Source organism: Panthera tigris, chromosome X (genome assembly GCF_018350195.1).
Source record: "Panthera tigris isolate Pti1 chromosome X, P.tigris_Pti1_mat1.1, whole genome shotgun sequence".
NCBI classification, from domain to species: domain Eukaryota; kingdom Metazoa; phylum Chordata; class Mammalia; order Carnivora; family Felidae; genus Panthera; species Panthera tigris.
Genome location: NC_056677.1, coordinates 5,626,034 through 5,645,946, shown reverse-complemented (window position 1 = coordinate 5,645,946; position 19,913 = coordinate 5,626,034). Strand labels below are relative to the sequence as shown.

At 42.6% G+C, this 19,913-nt stretch overlaps 1 protein-coding gene across 1 annotated transcript in view; it reads left to right on the top strand.

Annotated features, from left to right (window-relative positions):
- Positions 1–19,913, top strand: part of ANOS1 (anosmin 1) — a 182,736-nt gene that overhangs the window by 103,028 nt on the left and 59,795 nt on the right. The window contains exon 3 of the mRNA XM_042974131.1: positions 7,497–7,559. Within this exon, the coding sequence (XP_042830065.1) occupies positions 7,497–7,559 (63 nt within the window). The remainder of the gene's footprint in view (positions 1–7,496; positions 7,560–19,913) is intronic.

Here is a 19,913-nt window from a genome sequence, read left to right as displayed (position 1 = left end):
TTCCGTAATCTTACAGATTTGTGAAGTACTTTTCAGTTTCCAAATCCCTTTCACATACATTATCCTGTGAAGCACTTGTAGCAGGTGGCGTGAACAGCACAGTGTTCTGTAATGGAAGTAACATTCCTTTGAGTGTGCCAGAGCAGGGGTCCGGCTTCCAGTTCCGGAAGTTTCCACCACAGTCACTTCCTTTCTTTACTCAACCTCTCTAAACTGCAGTTTCCTCTCTGTAAAATCTACGAATAATAGTACCGCATTGTATGTACCTCCACAGATCTGTTGTGATGAGGTGCCACTAAACAATTTCAGAAGTGCTTTATCAATCGGTAAAGGGTTCTGGCGCTCTTTGACGTTCAGTAAAATTTCGGACAATAGGAACAACTGTACTCTCCTGGTGGAGTTAGCGCGTGGAGACCGAATATGTGATTTTCCCACAGCTGCAGGTTAGACACATGGCAGAGATGGGGCTCACACCCAGGCTTTCTGGGCCCCCGTTCTGCGCTGGCTGCATTTCCGTGGTGCACGGGATGTTCCTGAGAATCTGTTCTGGTGTTTGTGTGCTTGGTCCCACATGCCTTGCGAACGAGGCTTGTACACGGCCAGCAGACACAGCCCTCCTGAAGAGTTTATAGTCAATTGGAGACAGTGTGACTTTAGTACAACTCATAGCCAACATGAAAAACTTAAAATGTGAGAGGTCTTGGGGAATGCTTGAGTTGCAGACGGGGAATCCATGTGTGCTGTGTATGTACCAGTGGTCAAAAGCAGGTGGTTTGAAAGAGCTGTTGGTCAGAGTGGACAAGGACAGAACAGACTCTCTTTAAGGAAGAAATATAGTAACTCAGTGGAAGTTGAGGGGTCTTGCTTTTGGGGAACAGAAAAGAGACCAGCTTCATGGCAAAGCAAGTCATAGGAGGCTGAAGAAGTTGGTTAGGCAGGATTTGCTGGTTGACCAGATAGATGTTCTGTATGTAAAACTGTATATTTGGGGCTTAATTGGATAATTACTGTCTAATTTTGTCAGAGAACTCACATTATCAAAACCATGTCTTAGAAGGATGGATGTGACCAAAATATGTAGAATTGTGGCATAATTAGAGGTGACAGTTCTGAGTTAACCTTTCCTCCTCTATCCTGGGCCACTTGTTTCTCAGGATCAACTGTTATTACGACTAATCCACTGCATTTCGGTTGCCTTTTTTTTTTTTTTTTTAAAGAAATTTCTCAACCTCAGCACTATTGAATTTGGAGCTAATTTTTTTTTTTATCACTTTGTGGGGGGTGGTGAGGTGGGTACTATCCTGTGTGTTGTATGATATTTAAGCAGCATCCCTGGCCTCTGCTTGCTGGAAGGAATTGTTACTTGTTCTCACTTGTTACAAACAAAACCATCTACGTATATCACTAAACATTCCCTGGAAGGGCAAAATTACTCCCATTTCAAAACCACTTAGAGCAATTAAAATAATGTATCTAATATTTTATGCTGTAAGTAAATAGCAATAAAATTACCTACACAGCACTGTGCAATACATTTAGAAGTCGTAAAGGTTTACATAGAGTAAGTATCCTGGCATCTCTGAAGTTTCGCATGCTGGGCAGCTCTGGCCGAGAAATAGAAGGCAGTGAATAGCACTGTGTCCTAGTCATTGGGCGGGATCTCCACTTTACGATTCTTTTTAATCGTAACTTATTCCTCCTTCACTCTCATTATCTGCTTGGTCCCTGGGCATCTTTGAGTGTCCCAGCTCCAGGAACTGCTTATAAAAACATTTTAACTCATCAATAAGTTTGCTTAACAGATGTTTATTGAGCTGGTACTATACATGAAGAATCTTGTAGTAAATGTCACAAGGTTTCAGTGCTCAGTGCTTACATTTTAGTAGAATATCGTATGTACAGGTTTTGTATTACTCTATGTCAAAATATAAATGTAATACAGAATTATCACCTAAGGAAGTGATATTGTAACTGTGTCTTTCTACATGAAGTGAAAAATAATTGATGCCTAAATTCCAGATGATGATCTATGTGATTAGCTCTGTCAGCTGATTGTTTAAAAATTTTCTCTGAATTTTGAAGTTTTTCTTTCCTTGCGTGAAGCAGTAACGTGGGAAGGAATAATTTCATAGAGTTGATCATCCTAAGGTGTGAAAGCTTAAAACACTTGCTAAAATAGTAACTTGTTGTTGTTGTTGTTTCTTTGTCATTTGATCAGGGCACTTACAGTTGTCATATGTAGTAAATTCCAAAGCAATCGGCTGCTTGTAGTAACCTTTTCCTCATGGAAATGAGATTTCAGTCTGCCTTCTTTGACAAACCTTTTTTTTGTTTTGTTTTGTTTTTAATCTGGAGAAACAGGATGCTTTTTCTTGTTTGAAGTGTGCGAGAAATGGTTGGGCTTTTGTTCCCCCCCTCTCTGGCTTTTATTGCAATCATTCTACCTGGCTAAGAGCACTCTAAAGAAATAGAGCTTTGGCAGATCTATCCTGCAAAGATTTACTCTGATTTCCATATCCAGGCTTTTCTTGTCAGATAGTTTTCACAGAGGATTATTAAAAGAAAATGTTGGTTGGCATGAATAACATTTCGTGATATATCTTTAGACACTGATGACTACTGGTTATTGGAAATAAGGCAAAGCCTGCAATTAAAATACAACTTTAAATGAATTGCACATACTGATGCTGCACTTGGCAGATAGATTTCAGATTAACAAGAAGACAAGTGCGTTATGTATTGCTTCCATTAGCATTTCACAAGTAGGCCTGTGTTTGGAAATGATATTTCTTTCGTATAAGGTATTTGTTCCACAGTCTGTCAGGAATTGGATTATGTGGAATTGTGGAGGTTTCAAAGGATTGAAACTTAAAAAAACTTTTTTTAAATGTTTGTTTATTTTTGAGAGTGAGAGAGACAGAGTATGAGTGGGGGGAGGGGGCAGAGAGAGGGAGGGAGACACAGAATCTGAAACAGACCCCAGGCTCCCAGTTGTCAGCACAGAGCCCGACGCGGGGCTTGAACCCATGAACTGTGAGATCATGACCTGAGCCGAAGTCGGACACTCAACCACCTGAGCCACCCAGGCGCCCCGAGGATTGAAACTTTTTAATGCACTGATGTCTGTAGTTGTGACAATGCAGCTAAGCACGTATGTAGTATCGTGTTTTCACAATTTACATGTTTGGTAATGATCCAAAGCTAGAATGACGTAATTTTGAGACATCGTTAGCCACATTGCATCGAGCAGTTTTACGTGGAACGAATGTTCTATGTTTCCTGAATGAAGTGACAAAGACTTCATTTGTAAGTATAGCTGAACTTGTCTCTCTGAAAAATCCCTAGACCTTATGGAGTGGTCCTCAAACATGATGGGGCATGTCTTCAACTGAACAACATCTCAAGGTATCCTCAAGAGTGCCATTTATTATCCCCAAATGGTCTTGAGAAGGAAATAGGTCTAGATATACTTAGTAAATGACTACTAAACTTTGTGGCTAGGAATCAATGCCTAAAAACATACAGAGAGCTCTGAGGATAAGGAAGTGGACTTACCTTCAGGAAACAAGACTGACTCTTTAAGGAACTCGTAAAATATGTCGGGTAGACAAGTTTTTAAACAATTTCATTGCTGTTAGAAACCGGTGTTCTTTTAGAACTGTTATATCGGCAAAACCTGTGATTTGCTCTAATATGCTTGGGAGGGGTGAACACCAGTGAACTGGGGACAAATTCGTGCAGGCCTTAGAGAAGTATCATGAAAGAGCTCAAGTTTTAAAAAATAAAATACGGGCGTTTGTGGGGCTCAGTCCGTTGAGTGTCTGACTTTTGGTTTCGGTTCATGTCATGATCCCAGGGCCGTGGGATGGAGCCTCATGTCAGACTCTGTGTGTGGAGCCTGCTTGGGACTGTTTCTGCCTCCCTCTCTCTCTACCCCACCCCCCATGCTTGCAGGGTCTGTCTCTCTAAAGTAAATAAAAAATTAGGGGCCTGGGTGGCTCAGTTGCTTAAGCGACCAACTTCGGCCCAGGTCATGATCTTGCAGTTTGTGAGTTCAAGCCCCACGTTGGGCTCTGTGCTGACAGCTCAGAGCCTGGAGCCTACTTCAGATTCTGTGTCTCCCTCTCTCTCTACCCCTCCCCTGCTCACACTCTGTGTCTCTCTGTCTCTTAATAATAAATAAACATTAAAAAAATAAAGTAAAAAAAATTAAGATTGAGATAACTGAAAAATGAATTGTTCCTATGCAACACTAAAGAATATAAAATATAAAATATTCTTACAAGAAACAGGTTTTTCTTAAAAAATAAAACAAGAGACATTGTGAACTCTTTTTTTCCATCGAATCCTGTAGCCGTTCTTTTTGCTCCCCTAGCTTTATTGAGATTTGATTCAGTGTTGTAGAAGTTTAAGTTGTACAATGTGCTGATCTTTTTTTTTTAACTTTTTTTAACGTTTATTTATTATTATTATTATTTTTTAATTTTTTTTAACGTTTATTTATTTTTGAGACAGAGAGAGACAGAGCATGAACGGGGGAGGGGCAGAGAGAGAGGGAGACACAGAATCGGAAGCAGGCTCCAGGCTCCAAGCCATCAGCCCAGAGCCCGATGCGGGGCTTGAACTCACAGACCGTGAGATCGTGACCTGAGCTGAAGTCGGACGCTTAACCGACTGATCCACCCAGGCGCCCCTAACGTTTATTTATTATTGAGTGACAGAGAGACACAGAGCGTGAGCAGGGGAGGGGTAGAGAGGGGGATACATAGAATTTGAAGTAGGTTCCAGGCTCTGAGCTGTCAGCACAGAGCCCAATGCGGGGCTCGAACTCAAACTGCGAGATCATGACCTGGGCCGAAGTCGGACGCTCAACCAACTGAGCCACCCAGGTGCCCCACAATGTGCTGATTTGATACAGGTATCTCTTGAGAAAGGTGTACCACAATAAGGCAGTTCTTTTTAAAGTTTAGTAAACTTCAGAATTTCCCGGGAGAATTTGTTACAAGGGATTTCTGGGTCCCCATCCCAGAGATTCTGACTCTAAGCCTAGGGGCAGAGGTTGTGAATTTGCATTTCTGATAAACTACAAGATGAAGTTCATGTTATCAGCCAGTGATGACAGTTTGAGCACTTTTATCATGACAGATTGATAGTTGACACATGGACAGCACTTTGTTTTCATATGTATATATATTTTTTGATGAAAAGAAAAAGACAATGGATACTTGAAAATTAAGTGTCACCATAGAGTCTTACGGTCTAACTTTATTTATGTATGTATGTATGTATGTATGTATGTATGTATGTATGTTTATTTTTGATAGAGAGTGACAGAGAGCAAGTGGGTGAGAGGCAGGGAGAGACGGGGACAGAGGATCTGTGGAGGCTGTGTGTGGTCAGCACCGAGCTCCATGTGGGGCTCAAACTCATGAACCCTGAGATCATGACCTGTGCCTAAATCAAGAGGCGGACACTTATCAGACTGAACCACCCAGGTGCTACCAAACTAGATCTTTATTTTAAAAACAGAGGGGGAGGTGACTACCAAGGACAGTGAAAAAACACTTTCAGTATGTATCCTGATTTCTAGAGTATGCATATCTGGAATTTAACTGAGAATTTTGACCTTAATTGAAAACTTTGTCAATAATGAAATAACGATCATAGATAAAATAATAAGGACTTTATGGGTGCCTGGGTATTTAGATGACTGACATTTAGCTACATGACTGTTAATTTTTTTGAGAGTTAGAGAACACGTGTGAACGTGTGAGCCAGTGGAAGGGCAGAGGGACAGGGAGAGACAGAGAATCCCAAGCAGGTGCAATGCCCAGCACAGAGCCCACTGTGGGGCTTAATCTCTAGCCCCTGAGATTGTGACCTGAGCTGAAATCAAGAGTCAGACACTCAACTAACTAATCCACCTAGGCTGTTAATTTTTACTAATTAAAACTTGCTTTAAAACATAAAGTTGAGAATCAAATCTCCACTGTATTAATGTAACATTTTAATTTCAACCATGAGGACTGGGTGTTATCTCTTATGTATTACTATATGTTATATAGAGTGTATATAGTACTATATATTATTTATAGTACTGTATTTTATGTGGTATATGTAGTGTATATATAGCGCTGCAGTATACATAAATGTGTGTGTGTGTGTGTGTGTGTGTGTGTGTGTGTGAGTATAGATAGGTAGATCCATGGTATAGTATATATAAGGTATATAGTATACATGTAATATATATAGTACTATAACTTATATGTTATACTAGTGTTATATATAGTAGTAAACTATATTATACATGTATATATACTTTATCCCGTAATCTTTATTGTTACTTATATAAATATGTATACATTTCATATATAATATATACTATTATACGTGCTGTACATTATTATTATTAATATTTATTATGATGGCTGTTATTGAACAATGGAGCCTAGCCATCACCTCTGATGTGTTTAAATATATATATGGTAACAGATTTTATACATATATTCAGGCTTTATTCTGTATTCTGAATAGTTTTTTAATATTTTTAGGTTGAATTTATATATTCTTTATATTTATTTCATAAGTCTTTATGTTACAGTGTATTAAATGCATTTTGGCAGAGTAATTAAACTGGATACGTGTTCATACTGGTGGACCCATTGAGCTGAAGGCATTAGTTAACAAGTACCTATTACATATATTTAACACACTGAAACTTCACCCAGTCACCTGCGGAAGAATATATAGAAATAGAGAAAAAAGGGGCGCCTGGGTGTCTCGGTCGGTTAAGTGTCCGACTTCGGCTCAGGTCTGATCTCCCAGTCCGTGAGTTTGAGCCCCGCGTCAGGCTCTGTGCTGACAGCTCGGAGCCTGGAGCCTATTTCGGATTCTGTGTCTCCCTCTCTCTCTGCCGCTCCCCTGTTCATGCTCTGTCTCTCTCTGTCTCAAAAATAAATAAACATTAAAAAAAATTTTTTTTAAAAGAAATAGAGAAAACAGGCCCATGTTGCCGGTTGAAAACAAGTCCATGGTAGACTTTATGAAAAAACAAAATTCATCTGTGACAACAACCTGTAGAAAACATTTCTTCTGTCCTTTTTTTAAAGACTTCGTTTTTAAGGGATGTCTCCATCCAACGTGGGACTCAGACTCACAGCCCCGAGATCAAGAGCTGTGCGCCCCACTGACCAAGCCAGACAGGAGCCCCTAGAGAACCTTTCTTACTGAATGCAAATACTTGTCATCTAAATAGTGTTCTGCCTGGTGGTGGGCACCACTACCTTCCCTACATGGCACCTGCAGACGGGGCAACTTTTCTCCGGTTGTGTTGGTTCCTGTTCTGTAGGGATGGCCCTGCTCATACAACGTTGATGCGATCCACTGGGGAGCTGGCTTTGCTAAACAAAGCAGATGAGCAGACACGGAAAAGTGAGGCACATGGGGCCTTGTTCCTGTCCATTTGTTTATTGACTCTTCTTGTTGCTCTCTCCCAGTGTCTGGAGCCGTGCAAGGACACCTGGGACCTACAGAAGGAGCAGTGCCACAGCCTCTGCGAGGTAAGACCGCGCCCGTGTCCATCAGGGGAACCGTAGCACGCGGTGTAAATCTCCACAGGGATCACTGGTATGGAAGGGCACCCGCCTTCTTCTGCAGGTTGGGGAGATCAGTTTACTTCGGCAATGTGTGTGTGTGTTTCTGTGTGTGTTTCCGTGTGCGTGTGTCTGTGTGTGTGTGTTTCTGTGTGTGTGTGTGTGTGTGTGTGTGTGTGTATGTTCACGTAAAAAAGAAAAACATTATTGAGCTTTCTTAAAACTTAGCGACCCCCTGCTTCCATTATTGGTTAATCAGACACACAAGAATAGCTTTTACTACATATGCTTCGAGACTAGAACCTTTTTAAAAGAATTTTTTTTCAAATGTTTATTTTGAGAGAGACAGAGACAGAATGGAAGCAGGGGAGGGGCAGAGAGAGAGGGAGACACAACATCTGAAGCAGGCTCCAGGCTTTGAATTGTCAACACGGAGCCCAATGTGGGGGTCTAACCCATGAACTGTAAGATCATGACCTGAGCTGAAGTCAGACGCTTAACTGACTGAGCCCCCCAGGCGCCCCAGGAGACTAGAACCTTCTTAAAGGTATAAACTAAGGCTGCCCTCATGGGCTATTCTGCAAGTAACTGTCAGCATGATGTTGAAGTTTACCTGCTGGTGGGAGAAGACACCCATTTTATATGTAGTGTGGTGCTCAACATTTCCACATCATTGTTCACCCCCTATCCTGGGCGGAAGGCTTAGCTACTTTTAACTGTATGGGAGGTATCTTACTTGCCCTGTGCTCTCAGGTAGGTCATGAAGGGTGTTATTGTTCTGGAAATTTCCTGTCTAAACTCATCAGTCATGCTCCAGAGGGGACAGCTGCTCTACTGGGCTGTCTCCTTCAGAGCAAACCAGGGGTCTGACCCAGCCTAGGATGTGCTCAGACACAGCCAGGAAGAAGGGGAGTCGGGCTGAGTGCATGGTGGCCTCTTGAAGAAAGGAGAATGGGGGAAGTCCACAAGGCCTGTGCAGAGCAGTGGTTGGGGAGTCTACTGTGGCAATCCAAGAAGCTCTGTAGGGAGCTGTGGGGAGCCAACCAGAAGACACGCCCCACGGCATCAGAGTGACATGATGTTACCGGGCTTCTCTGAACGGAACTGGAGGCTGATAGGGAGCTCTTCTGAGCTCCTCCAGAGAGACCTAGCGTTCCAGCCTTCCCCCGCGTGAGGTGTTCGTGTGGTCCCGTTGCCTGTGTGTCCCCTTGGATGGCGTGCAGATTCTATTCTGAGAATATGAATGTGGAGTTGGGCTAATAAGAGCTCCATCAATTTTATGGGGGATAAAGTATCTCCACGGTCCCCTGATATCCTTGGCCTTCCCAGTAAACGTGGAGATAAGAGAAGGCCCATAGCAAGTCCATGAGAGTCATGTGTGGAAGCACTGGGAGGCTGGAGCTCATCAAGTCGGATGGCTCCCCAACTCTAGGTAGAAAGACCAAGTCTGACACTTTTCCCTGTGTCCAGGTGCAGCTGGGGCTGGGCAAGTCTCGGACAACTATGAAGGGTGGTGGTGTAATTGGGTTCTCCCAGGAGAGCGTTCGGCATTGTTTGGGAAAAGCGGAATGGAAGTTTCTCAATTACGAACATGATCAATATGAGGTCTTCCTAATCTCGCTTTGGTTTTGCTCCAAAAGTCGTACTCCGCATTTTGTGACTGCTTGGAATATTGGCGGTTTGCAAACTCTTACGGACTGACGTCTGTGTTGCCAGAAGCACTTCAGACCCGAGGATTGCTGTCAACGAAGTCTTTGGAAGCATTTTGTAATCGCAAACATGAAAATGCCTGAATAATACATACAATTGGCAGATACGCAAAGTTTTTTTAGCCAGTTGCTCTGTAAGGACACTCACAGCGAAGCTAATGATGTAGTGTTACATCGGATGGAAGAAGAAGCTTCATATGTCTTTGTCACCAGCCCTTTTCTGGATGGTGGGGATGCTCCAGAGTAGCGTAAATCATGGTTTCTGTCCTCCATCAAGGGAGCTGACATATTACCCATCCGTTTTCCCAAAACATTTTGGCTTCTTCAGGGATTCAGGCCAGACTTCTCCGGAAAACATATGCTGACCTGGCATTCAATTTAATGTATCTCTTATTAGTTATCTACTGGTACCTAACAAATTACCCCCAAGCTTAGTGGCTTAAAACAACACCCATTTATTATCTCACAGTTTCTGTGGGTCAGGAGTTTGGACACGACTCAAATGCATTCTTTGCCTCCGGGCCCCACAAAGGCTGTAACCACGGTGTTCGCCGCATTCCATTCTTGTGTGGGGGCTCGACCGCTTCTGCTAACACTCTGCTAACAGGCTCATTGCACTTGTTGGCAGAATCCATTTCCTTATGGTTAGAGGACTGAGGTCCCGTTTTCTCAATGGCTGTTGGCCGGGGTCCACTCTTAGCACTTGCAAGTAGCCTACAGGTCCCTCATGTGTGCCCCCCCGCCCCAGGCAGGTCACAACATGGCTGTTCTCCAGCAGGAGAAGCCTGATCTCCAGTCTGCTGAAACCAAGTCTCATATAACACAGCATATTCTCAGGAGTGACATCCATTCCACTTTTCTGTATTCTACTGGTTAGAAGCGAGTCAGCAGCCCTTCGCCCCCAAACACACACACACACACACACACACACACACACACACACACACACATGCAGACATCAGGAGAGGTTGTGACTCTGTGGGGCTCACTCTAAGGTGTATCTACTCCAAGAAGCAAATAAACTGAAATGGTTCAGGCCCCTCGAAGCATAGAACAGAGCAGAGTCATCAGGAATAAAACAAAGGTCATGAGCTGAGGCAGTGTCTTGTATGTTCCCTAACACACACACCTACTTATATTTTGTATTTTGTGCTTTGCATAAACCATACATCCACAGGAGTTAAAATATGCTGTTGTAGGATCTTGGGGAACAAGATGTAGCACGCTATTTGCTTCATAAACACATTACCCCCTACTATCCGTGACTCTGGGTTGACACTGTTACTTCCGACATCCGAGAAGGAAGATAGAACTGAAGGTCATCTGAAACCTCTGTCCCTGGAAACTCCTAATGTGACAGCACGCTTCTGTAATAACCGTTCCCTCTGAAGCAATCATGAGGCCTTCTGAACCAAATGCAGTTTGTTAAAATGGGACTCCTGTACAAATGGTGATTCCTAGTCTGGCAGGAGAGGTTAATTGAAACTCAAGAGGCAGGAAAGATAGGGACCGGTTAATGTGAGCCCTCTGTGGGCGCGCCTCATCCCACAGTCAAATAACTCGAGCCTCGCTGTTCGATTTCAGTTCCGTTGGTCACTTGTACAGCTCTGTATATGTTTCCTTTCTCTTTTGCAGTATGGCTGACTGTTATGTTGAGGTAGACTGAATCTTGACGGACTGACCCCTGTTGTGGCATTTTGGAGGCTACTCACTCACTGAGGCAGACCTCACTACTCACTCACTCACTGAGGCACACCTGACACAATGCTGCCTTCCTCTCGGTTATCAGCGACTTACTAAGAGTGCATACAGGCTCCCTGTTTTCATGACCTAAACTTTCCTAAACGTTGAGACCCAAAAGGACTCTAGATTCTTCTACAGGTGGAACAGCTAAACTGTTAGATATGTTTGACCCACTGTGTTTATTTGTAAGACAATCTCAGCTTTATTTGTCTTCTAAGGCACAGGTTTGCAAACCATGGTCCCCGGAGCAAAACTGGGCTGCCTCCCGTTTTTATAAGGAAAGTATTATAGGAGCGTGGCCACACCGGGTTGTGTATAGACTGTCTGGGGCAGCTCCCGTGTTACGGCAGGAGAGCTGAGTGGTCCATGAAGCCGGGGCTATTTCCTGTGTGGCCCTTGACAGAAAAAGGTTTCAAACTCCTGCCTCAAGAAAAAAGAGCAGCGGTCCTAACTATATCACAAAACCTGCCCAACTATTCAGAATGTTGTTACTTCCTAATCTGTGTCACCAGCACGATTGTTTTTGGTGTTTTAGTCCTAAAATAAATTTTCCTACCTGGAAGAGACTTTTGAAGGCATGTTAATACACCTAGAATTGGTTTGTGGCTTCTTCACATACTGATCTCTTGAACTTCTCATTTGATTTTCTATACAATTCTACTTTTTGCTACTTTTCGGGCTTCTGTCAGAGTTAAAAATGCTTTTCTTTAAATGAAGAGGTTAAATGTGTTAGAGCAAGCATCTTTTAGGATTCCTTCTATGGATCACATGGGATAATTTTCCCTGTGTCATTTTTTGGAGCATGTTGGGTCATGACAGATACATAGAAAGGTCAAGACAGATACATAGACATTGTAGGAGTCTAAATTATTAAGGATTCTTTTTCTTTCATAATGGCATAAAATAATTATGTCCATTACAATTGATGTTGTCTGAGCTTTGGTGAAGCGTGACACATGGTAGTTTGAGTGACCTCCTTGCTGGAGGACATGCTTCTCATCTTTAAATCTGACGTTTGTGATTTCACATCCTGGTATGAACTCACTGGGACCTCAACACTGGCAGTTTGAAGTGTGCATTAGGGTCACAGAGAATTGAGGCCTAATCTGCATCAGTGATATGCCAGTGAGAGAGGGATCCAGGGTTTGTAGTAAAGCTGTTCTCGGACCAACCTGGATTCTGATAGATCCAGTTCTCATCAGTGTGAAAATAGGAATAGGAAGGAGGTTTGCCCTCAACCAGAGATAGGATTGTTGGTTCATTTCTTTGTGTGTTTTGCCTTTCAGAATGTTTCCCAAGCTTATTATATTTGATTTTCATAACCATTCTTGGAAGTTGTGTCTGAATTTTACCAGGTGAACTTGATGGTCCACAGAACTGATGCACAAGGAGGAAAATGGTTTTATTTGCCCAAGATTGACTCCATGTTTAGTCGGTAGAGGAACAAGATCTGGAATCCAGGTGGTGGTCCATCTCTGGTCCATTGTGCTCTGCCCCCAGCACCTGCTCCTGACTCTGCTGTATTCCAGCGAACAGAGTAGAGGATAAAGTTGTCCTTCCCCCACCAGAAAATAAAGTAGAGCCTGTTTCTCATGGAAAGTTGTTGGCCCCACCATCTGTCGCTTGAACACGCTTAAACCAGAAGGGAGTTTTGATGATGCAAAATCCTAGTGAAGTAAGGGTACGTCAAGGAACAGGGGGGAAGAACAAGGCCCCTTACTACTTTGGGTGCACTGAGCCATGGAATGTTCCAATACTACTGAAAACACATGTCAGAAACTAAAGCTGTGAAGATTCATCACGCTCCTACAGAGGGTCTCTTGCACTCAAACATGTTACCCTTCCAATGCTCCAAAACCCAGCTGTGCGTCTTAAAATCTCGGGTGCAGGGTAAATGCATGCATTCGGGAATGGAAGCAGTGCCTTCTCCTGTTCTGGAACATCTGTGCAAGAGTTAGGGCTACTGAAGGATGCTGATGAATGGTGGACAAGAACATGGTATCGTATGCCAAGGTGTGTGTGTTCTCAGGATACGATAATGAGCTCAGCTACGTTGGTGGGTGTCAGTGTGGGATTTGTGGAAGTTTTCTTCTGAAAGCTTCACTGTCCTTAGTGAAATCTGCTGCATGGCCGGGAGTGGTAGGTGAGAGAGGCAGTGGAGGCTGGGGTAACCAGTGAATAGCACATGTTCACAAAGTGCTAATTTTTCTTACCTTATAAATAGTAAAATTTTATTTTTAGGAATGATAAACGTTTACCTCTTATTTTTACAAATGATAAACATTTACCTTTCAAGGTGATACTTCTATTTCTGGACTGTGATCTCTGGGCAGTGGGGAAAGTGCAGACTCTGTCCCAATTTTCTTTTCACCTTAGGAATCACAGGTGTCCTGGGACCGAAACATGGCCAGGCACACTTATGGCGTTTTACAGTTCTTGTGAGGCTGCCTCTACCAGTCCTCTCTCTCTTTTTTTTAATTCTTCAAAAAAATTATTAACATTTATTAATTTTTGAGAGATAGCATGAGCAGGGGAGCGGCAGAGAGAGAGGGAGACACAGAATCCAAAGCAGACTCCAGGCTCTGAGCTGTCAGCACAGAGCCCGATACAGGGCTGGAACTCACAAACTGTGAAATCACGACCTGAACCAAAGTCAGACACTCAAGCAACTGAGCCACCCAGGTATCCCGGACCTCTTTTATTTTTAATGGTTATTTATTTTTGAGAGAGAGCAACCAGCAGGGGAGGGGCAGACAGAGAGGGAGAGAGAAGATCCCAAGCAGGTTCTGAGCTGTCAGCACAGAGCCCGACATGGGCCTCAAACCCATGAACCGTGAGATCATGACCTGAGCAGAAGTTGGATGTTCACCTGACTGAGCCACCCAGGAGTCCCTACCGGTCCTCTTATAACAGAAGCTATCCTCATTATGTCACATTTTATAGTCCTGCAAAATGAGAAAATCAATAATATTGAGTGACTTTTTAGGGTTTTTCAGTAGTTTATTCGCTTGATGGGACATATTCTCCATGGAATGTAGGCTGTTTCACCCCCAGTTAAAAAAAATTGAAATGAAAAAAATTTTCATTGAACTTTTATTTTTATTTGTTTATTTATTTGAGAGAGAGAAGGAGAGAGAGTATGCGTGCACATTGCAGGAAGAGCAGAAGCGGGGGTGGGGGGTGGGGGGAGAATCTTAAGCAGATTCCACACTCAGCACACAGCCCTGAGCCACTCGGGCGCTCAGTTTTCACTGAATTTTTTTTTAACATTATTTATATTGAGACAGAGTGCAGCTGGGGCAGGGGCAGAGAGAGGGAGAGAGAGAATGTGAGGCAGGCTCTGTGCTGTGAGCACAGAGCCCGACACGGGGTTCAAATTCACCAACCACGTGATCATGGCCAGAGCCGAAATCAAGAGCTGTTGGATGGACATTCAACCAACTGAGCCACGCAGGCACCCAGTTTTCACTGAATTTTCGTATGACGCTGGGGAATACGGAATTATATGCGGTTCGCTTGGAGGAGAATTGATGAGTTTTGAAATTTTACAAGAAGTGGGAGACTGGCAATTATTCTGAGTGATTTAAAGACCTAGCTCACCTGGAAAGAGGGACAAGGCAGGTGGGAAGCGTTAAGGGCATATGGCATGGAAACTGCAAAAGCATCACATTTGAGTAAAAACTAAAAGGTGCACGTAAAACATTTAACCAGGGTCTGAACATGAGAAACACTGAATAAAGGTTAGCCATTTTTCCTCCGAAGGGGTGGGCACGGTTAATACTTGTGAATCCTGCGATAGGTCAGTAAGGTACAGACTTAAAAGGGATTTTGTCATCATGAGGTGACTAGAACCCTGTCAGAGGGTTTCTGTGGAGTGGTGGTTGTCCATCCATAGAACTCTGGGTTGTAGGATAAAAAGTACAGGAGGAAATGTCGACCAAATCCACACAACTGTCTGTGTCCATTTGTTAAGAGTGTCTGTGTGGGAGGAGGGGAGGGGAGGGGCTGTGGCCAGGAACCTTCAGTTTAAGGATGTGATTTTTGTGTACCTTTCCTTTGGGAAGATTGGAATACATTCGTATGCTGGGGGAAACGAGTCTTCTCAGGGGTGTGAGGTTGCAGGTGCTCTGGGTAAAAAGCCCAGGGTTCTGGAATGAGAAACCAGGAAGGACGTGGAGAGACACTCACATCCGCAGATGCCTCCTGCAGCTTCTAGAATGGCCCAGAATGGCGCCTTTCACCCTCCCTTGTGCACACAGATCACCTGGGCATCTTTTAGACGTGCTAGTTCTGATTCGGGAGGTGCATGCTGTGGGCACCCAGAGTCTGCGTTTCCATTAGGCGGCACTGAGCTGAGCCCGTGGAAGCAGGGGCTTTTCCTACGCAGGAGAATGCGCGTGTCCCGCTTGGATACTGGGATGCCCTGTCAAGGGCTCGCTCGGAGTTGTGCGCTGATTGTCTGAAGTCTTTTGTGTTTTCTTCTGTGATATTCTGTAGACAGAGCAGATGCGAATTGCTGATAAGGACTGAAAAGAAACCAACAAAAAATGGTTTTTAACAGGGGAAACCCCTACTTTTTGATCTCTCAAAATGCGGAATTTTAGTTGCTTGTTTGTTTCCATCCTCACATGAAAGGCATAGGTATAGAATTCCAGGTTAACACTTTTTTAAATTAGTAGTTTAAAAATATCTCTTGGGGCGCCTGGGTGGCTCAGTCAGTTAAGCGACCGACTTCGGCTCAGGTCATGATCTCACGGTTAGTGAGTTTGAGGCCTGCGCTGGGCTCTGTGCTGATGGCTCAGAGCCTGGAGCCTGCTTCAGATTCTATGTGTCCCTCTCTCTATGCCCCTATCTCTGCTTACAGTGTGCCTCTCTCTCTCTCTCTCTCAAAAATAAATAAACAGTAAAAAAAAATTTTTTTAAATCTCTTCATTTTCTTCCCAAGAGGAAGTTGAGGTAAACCTAAGATGACCATAATTTGACAAATGGGACACGTACTCATTGGAAGTGACTTCCCTAATGCATGTTTCTCATGTTCTCCTAATTTATATTATTCATGGTCAGGGTCTTTAACTTGCCTGGGAACCAAATTAATTGTAATCCCATCTAATAAATTAGGATGCATGATTGAGTTTCCAGGCAAATTATAATTGCATTTCCAAACATAAATTAGAAACATTTGAATTGAGACTACTTTTCCCTATTTTATGCATACTTAGTATTTATGTTCCTTCTCTGAAAGATGCAACTAGAGATTTTTTTTAACAGTGTAATGTTTTTATGGTTTTGTGGAAATTATATATGCCCATTAAAAACTTAATGTAACAACTACACAGGAGGGCAAAACCAAAGCATCACTCCAAATTCTACCATCCAGAATATCCATGGTTATCTGTGCAAAAGAGTTACCACAGCAAACCTAAGACCACTCTCTTAGGAATTCCTAATTAGGGTCACCTGGGTGGCTCCGTCGGTTAAGCGCCTGACTTCAGCTCAGGTTACGATCTCAGGGTCTGTGGGTTTGAGCCCTGCATCAGGCTCTGTGCTGACAGCTCAGAGCCTGGGGCCTGCTTCAGATTCTGTGTCTCCCTCTCTCTCTCTGCCCCTCTCCCACTCACCTCTGTCTCTCTCTCTCTCTCTCAAAAATAAATGAACGTTAAAAAAAAAAAAAAGAAATTCCTAATTAAAAGTTTGGCTCTTGGCTGGCATGTGGGAACTCAGGTTTGGGCTGGGTTCCCCCCATTCCCTAACTGTAAGAGGGGCTCACTGTCCCTAAACTATTAGTACAACAGTATGGTTGTGATGGCCACCAGTTTCCCAAGGGCTGTCTGGGTATTTGGGCCGCAGCCTGGTGACCAGCCTTGTCAAAAATCTGGGCACTGAGTGTCTCCTTAATGTCTCTGGTGACGGCATTTCACATGTGTTACCTGGTTTCCTGTGGACTTCATGCTACACATGTTTTCCCTGTTCTTGCTTTTACTATAATAAATCATAGCCCAGAGTAGGACTATACGCTGAGCCCTATGAGTCTCCCTAGTGAATTAGCAAACCTGGGGTGGTCTGGGGGACCCCAATACATTACCATCAAGCGAACATCTTATCTGGTACCTCAATGCTTGATAATTTTTTTAATAATAATGCTTGAAGTTTAATACTGTTTGAGCTTAACAGAAGAAAAAGGAATCTTCAAATTTGGGAGAGAAAATGATTATGAAAAGTATTATGAGATCAAAAGCATTATTTAAAAAATTTTATATTGGGGCCCCTGGGTGGCTCAGTCGGTTAAGCGTCCGACTTCGGCTCAGGTCACGATCTCACGGTATGTGAGTTCGAGCCCCGCGTCAGGCTCTGTGCTGACTGCTCAGAGCCTGGAGCCTGTTTCAGATTCTGTGTCTCCCTCTCTCTCTGACCCTCCCCCGTTCATGCTCTGTCTCTCTCTGTCTCGAAAATAAATAAACGTTAAAAAAAATTTTTTTTTAAATAAAAAATTTTATATTTGCTTTATTATATACTGATGCCCTACAATTAAGTTCCACGCAAGTTACTTATATGTTCTCCACACCAGTCTTTGTGCCTCCCAATTTTTCTAACGTTATTATTTCCTAATTGTTAGTTTTATTACATTGAATATTCTTCCTTCACCATAATTCCTGGTTTATTTAATTTTAGTTATATATTTATGTGGATGATAAAGTGATCAAGACTTTTACACCTATTTCTTTACACTTGGCTTCTAAATTTGATCATATCTTGGGGTGCCCGGCTGGCTCAGTCGGTAGAGAATGTGACTCTTGATCTCAGGGGTTGTGAGTTCGAGCCCCACATTGGCTGTAGAGATTACCTAAAAATAAAATCTTTTATGGGATGCTTGGATGGCTCAGGGGGTTACACATCTGACTTTGGCTCAGGTCATAATCTCATGGTTCATGAGTCAAGCCCAGTGTCGGGTTCTGTGCTGACAACTCAGAGCCTGGAGCCTGATTCGGATTCTGTGTGTCCCTCTCTCTCTGCTCCTCTCCCACTAGTTCTCTCTCTCTCTCTCTCTCTCTCTCTCTCTCTCTCTCTCACTCTCTCACTCTCTCACTCTCTCAAAAATAAATAAAAACATTAAAAAAATAAAATCTTTTAAAAATGTGATATCTTTTATTTCTAAAAAGGAGTCCATAGATAGCCATTTTCTTTGAAATTGTTCACAACAAACTTTGCCTACCACTGTACATGAAGTCCAACTTGGATTGCACACGCTTCTCTCACATAATATATAAGTATCTGCATTATTTTCTTTGAGTACTGAGTATTGTACTAGCTCATTTATTCTTGTTTCCTGCTTATCTGTAGAATGGCTGAATTTGGCATTGCATCGATTTGTAACAAAGCCTCACGGGTGCTATGTTCTTTGAGTTTTTTGAGAATGTTTCTGTCACATGTACGTTTGAATAACAGCTTAGCTGATTTTATGTGTGTGTGTATATATATGTATATGTATAGTTTATTTTCTTACTATTATGCAAACATTGCCATATTAGCTTCACACATTAAATTTTGTAGGGAGAAATTGACATGGGGGAAAACCATATTTTCTCCATCGTGATCAATTTGCCCTTTTTACCTGGATGCCTGAAAAATTACATTTTTATAATTTTTTTCTTCCACATTTTCATTTAAATTCTAGCTAAGTAGCATACAGTGCAGTATTGGTTTCAGGAGTAGAATTCAGTGATTCATCGCTTACATACAACACTCAGTGCTCATCCCAACAAGTGTGTCCTCCTTAATATCCGTCACCCATCTAGCCGATCCCCCCACCCCACCCACCAGCATCCCTCAGTTTGTTCTGTATTGTTAAAAGTCTCTTATGGTTTGCTTCTCTCTCTCTCTGTTTCTGTTTCCGTTCCCGTATATTCCTGTTTTGTTTCCTAAACTCCACATGTGAATAAAATCACATGGTGTTTGTCTTTGTCTGACAGACTTATTTTCTCTTTGCATAACACACTGTAGCTCCATCCACATCATTGCAAGTGGCAAGATTTTATTCTTTTTGATGGCTAAGTAATATTCCAGTGTGTGTGTGTGTGTGTGTGTGTGTGTGTGTGTGTGTGTGTGTGTATCTATATGACATCTTTTTTATTCATTCATCAGTCAATGGACACTTGGGCTCTTTCCATAGTTTGGCTATTGTTGATAATGCCACAGAATTATATTTTTCTCCTTGAAGTTCAATGGCACAAACTGTGTCTAAGTGTTGCTGATTTTTATCAATATTCCTGGATAAAATTCCTTGTCTTTTGATTTGCATATATATAATTTACATATATACGTGTATATCTATGATTTCCACATATACTTGTTTATCAGAACCTATTTAGAATGTGTTCCCTCTGTGCCTTGACATTTTAAGAGTGTTAGAAGCTCCCAGGTGATCCTCCTAGGAAAGCAAGTTGAGAGCCACTGTCTTTGCTGCCTTCTTAGTTTCCCCTGAGATATGGGATGGTCTGTAGAAAAACACTGTTGCAAGAGTGGCCCACACTCTTACTTGTTTTGTGATTTCAGATAAATTATAATCTCCCTGAGTTTCTGTCTCCTCATGTGTAAAATGGAGATCATAATGGTTATGGGGACTGGGGAAGAATAAGTGAGACGAGCAAGCAAAGCCCCTGGGGGACGGATTCTGCCATCAACGTTGCATGTGTGTATTGGCTGAAGCGGGAAAAAACAAACCCACCCAAGCCCTGGCTTTTCTCAAAGACTGCTATATTTGATACATGACACAGTTCTGTTGAGTTGAATTAAATACCAAGTCCGATGTTCTCTCCATATCTGAGGCCTCATATTTACGTGATTTCTAACATATTAAGATAATTTACTGAAT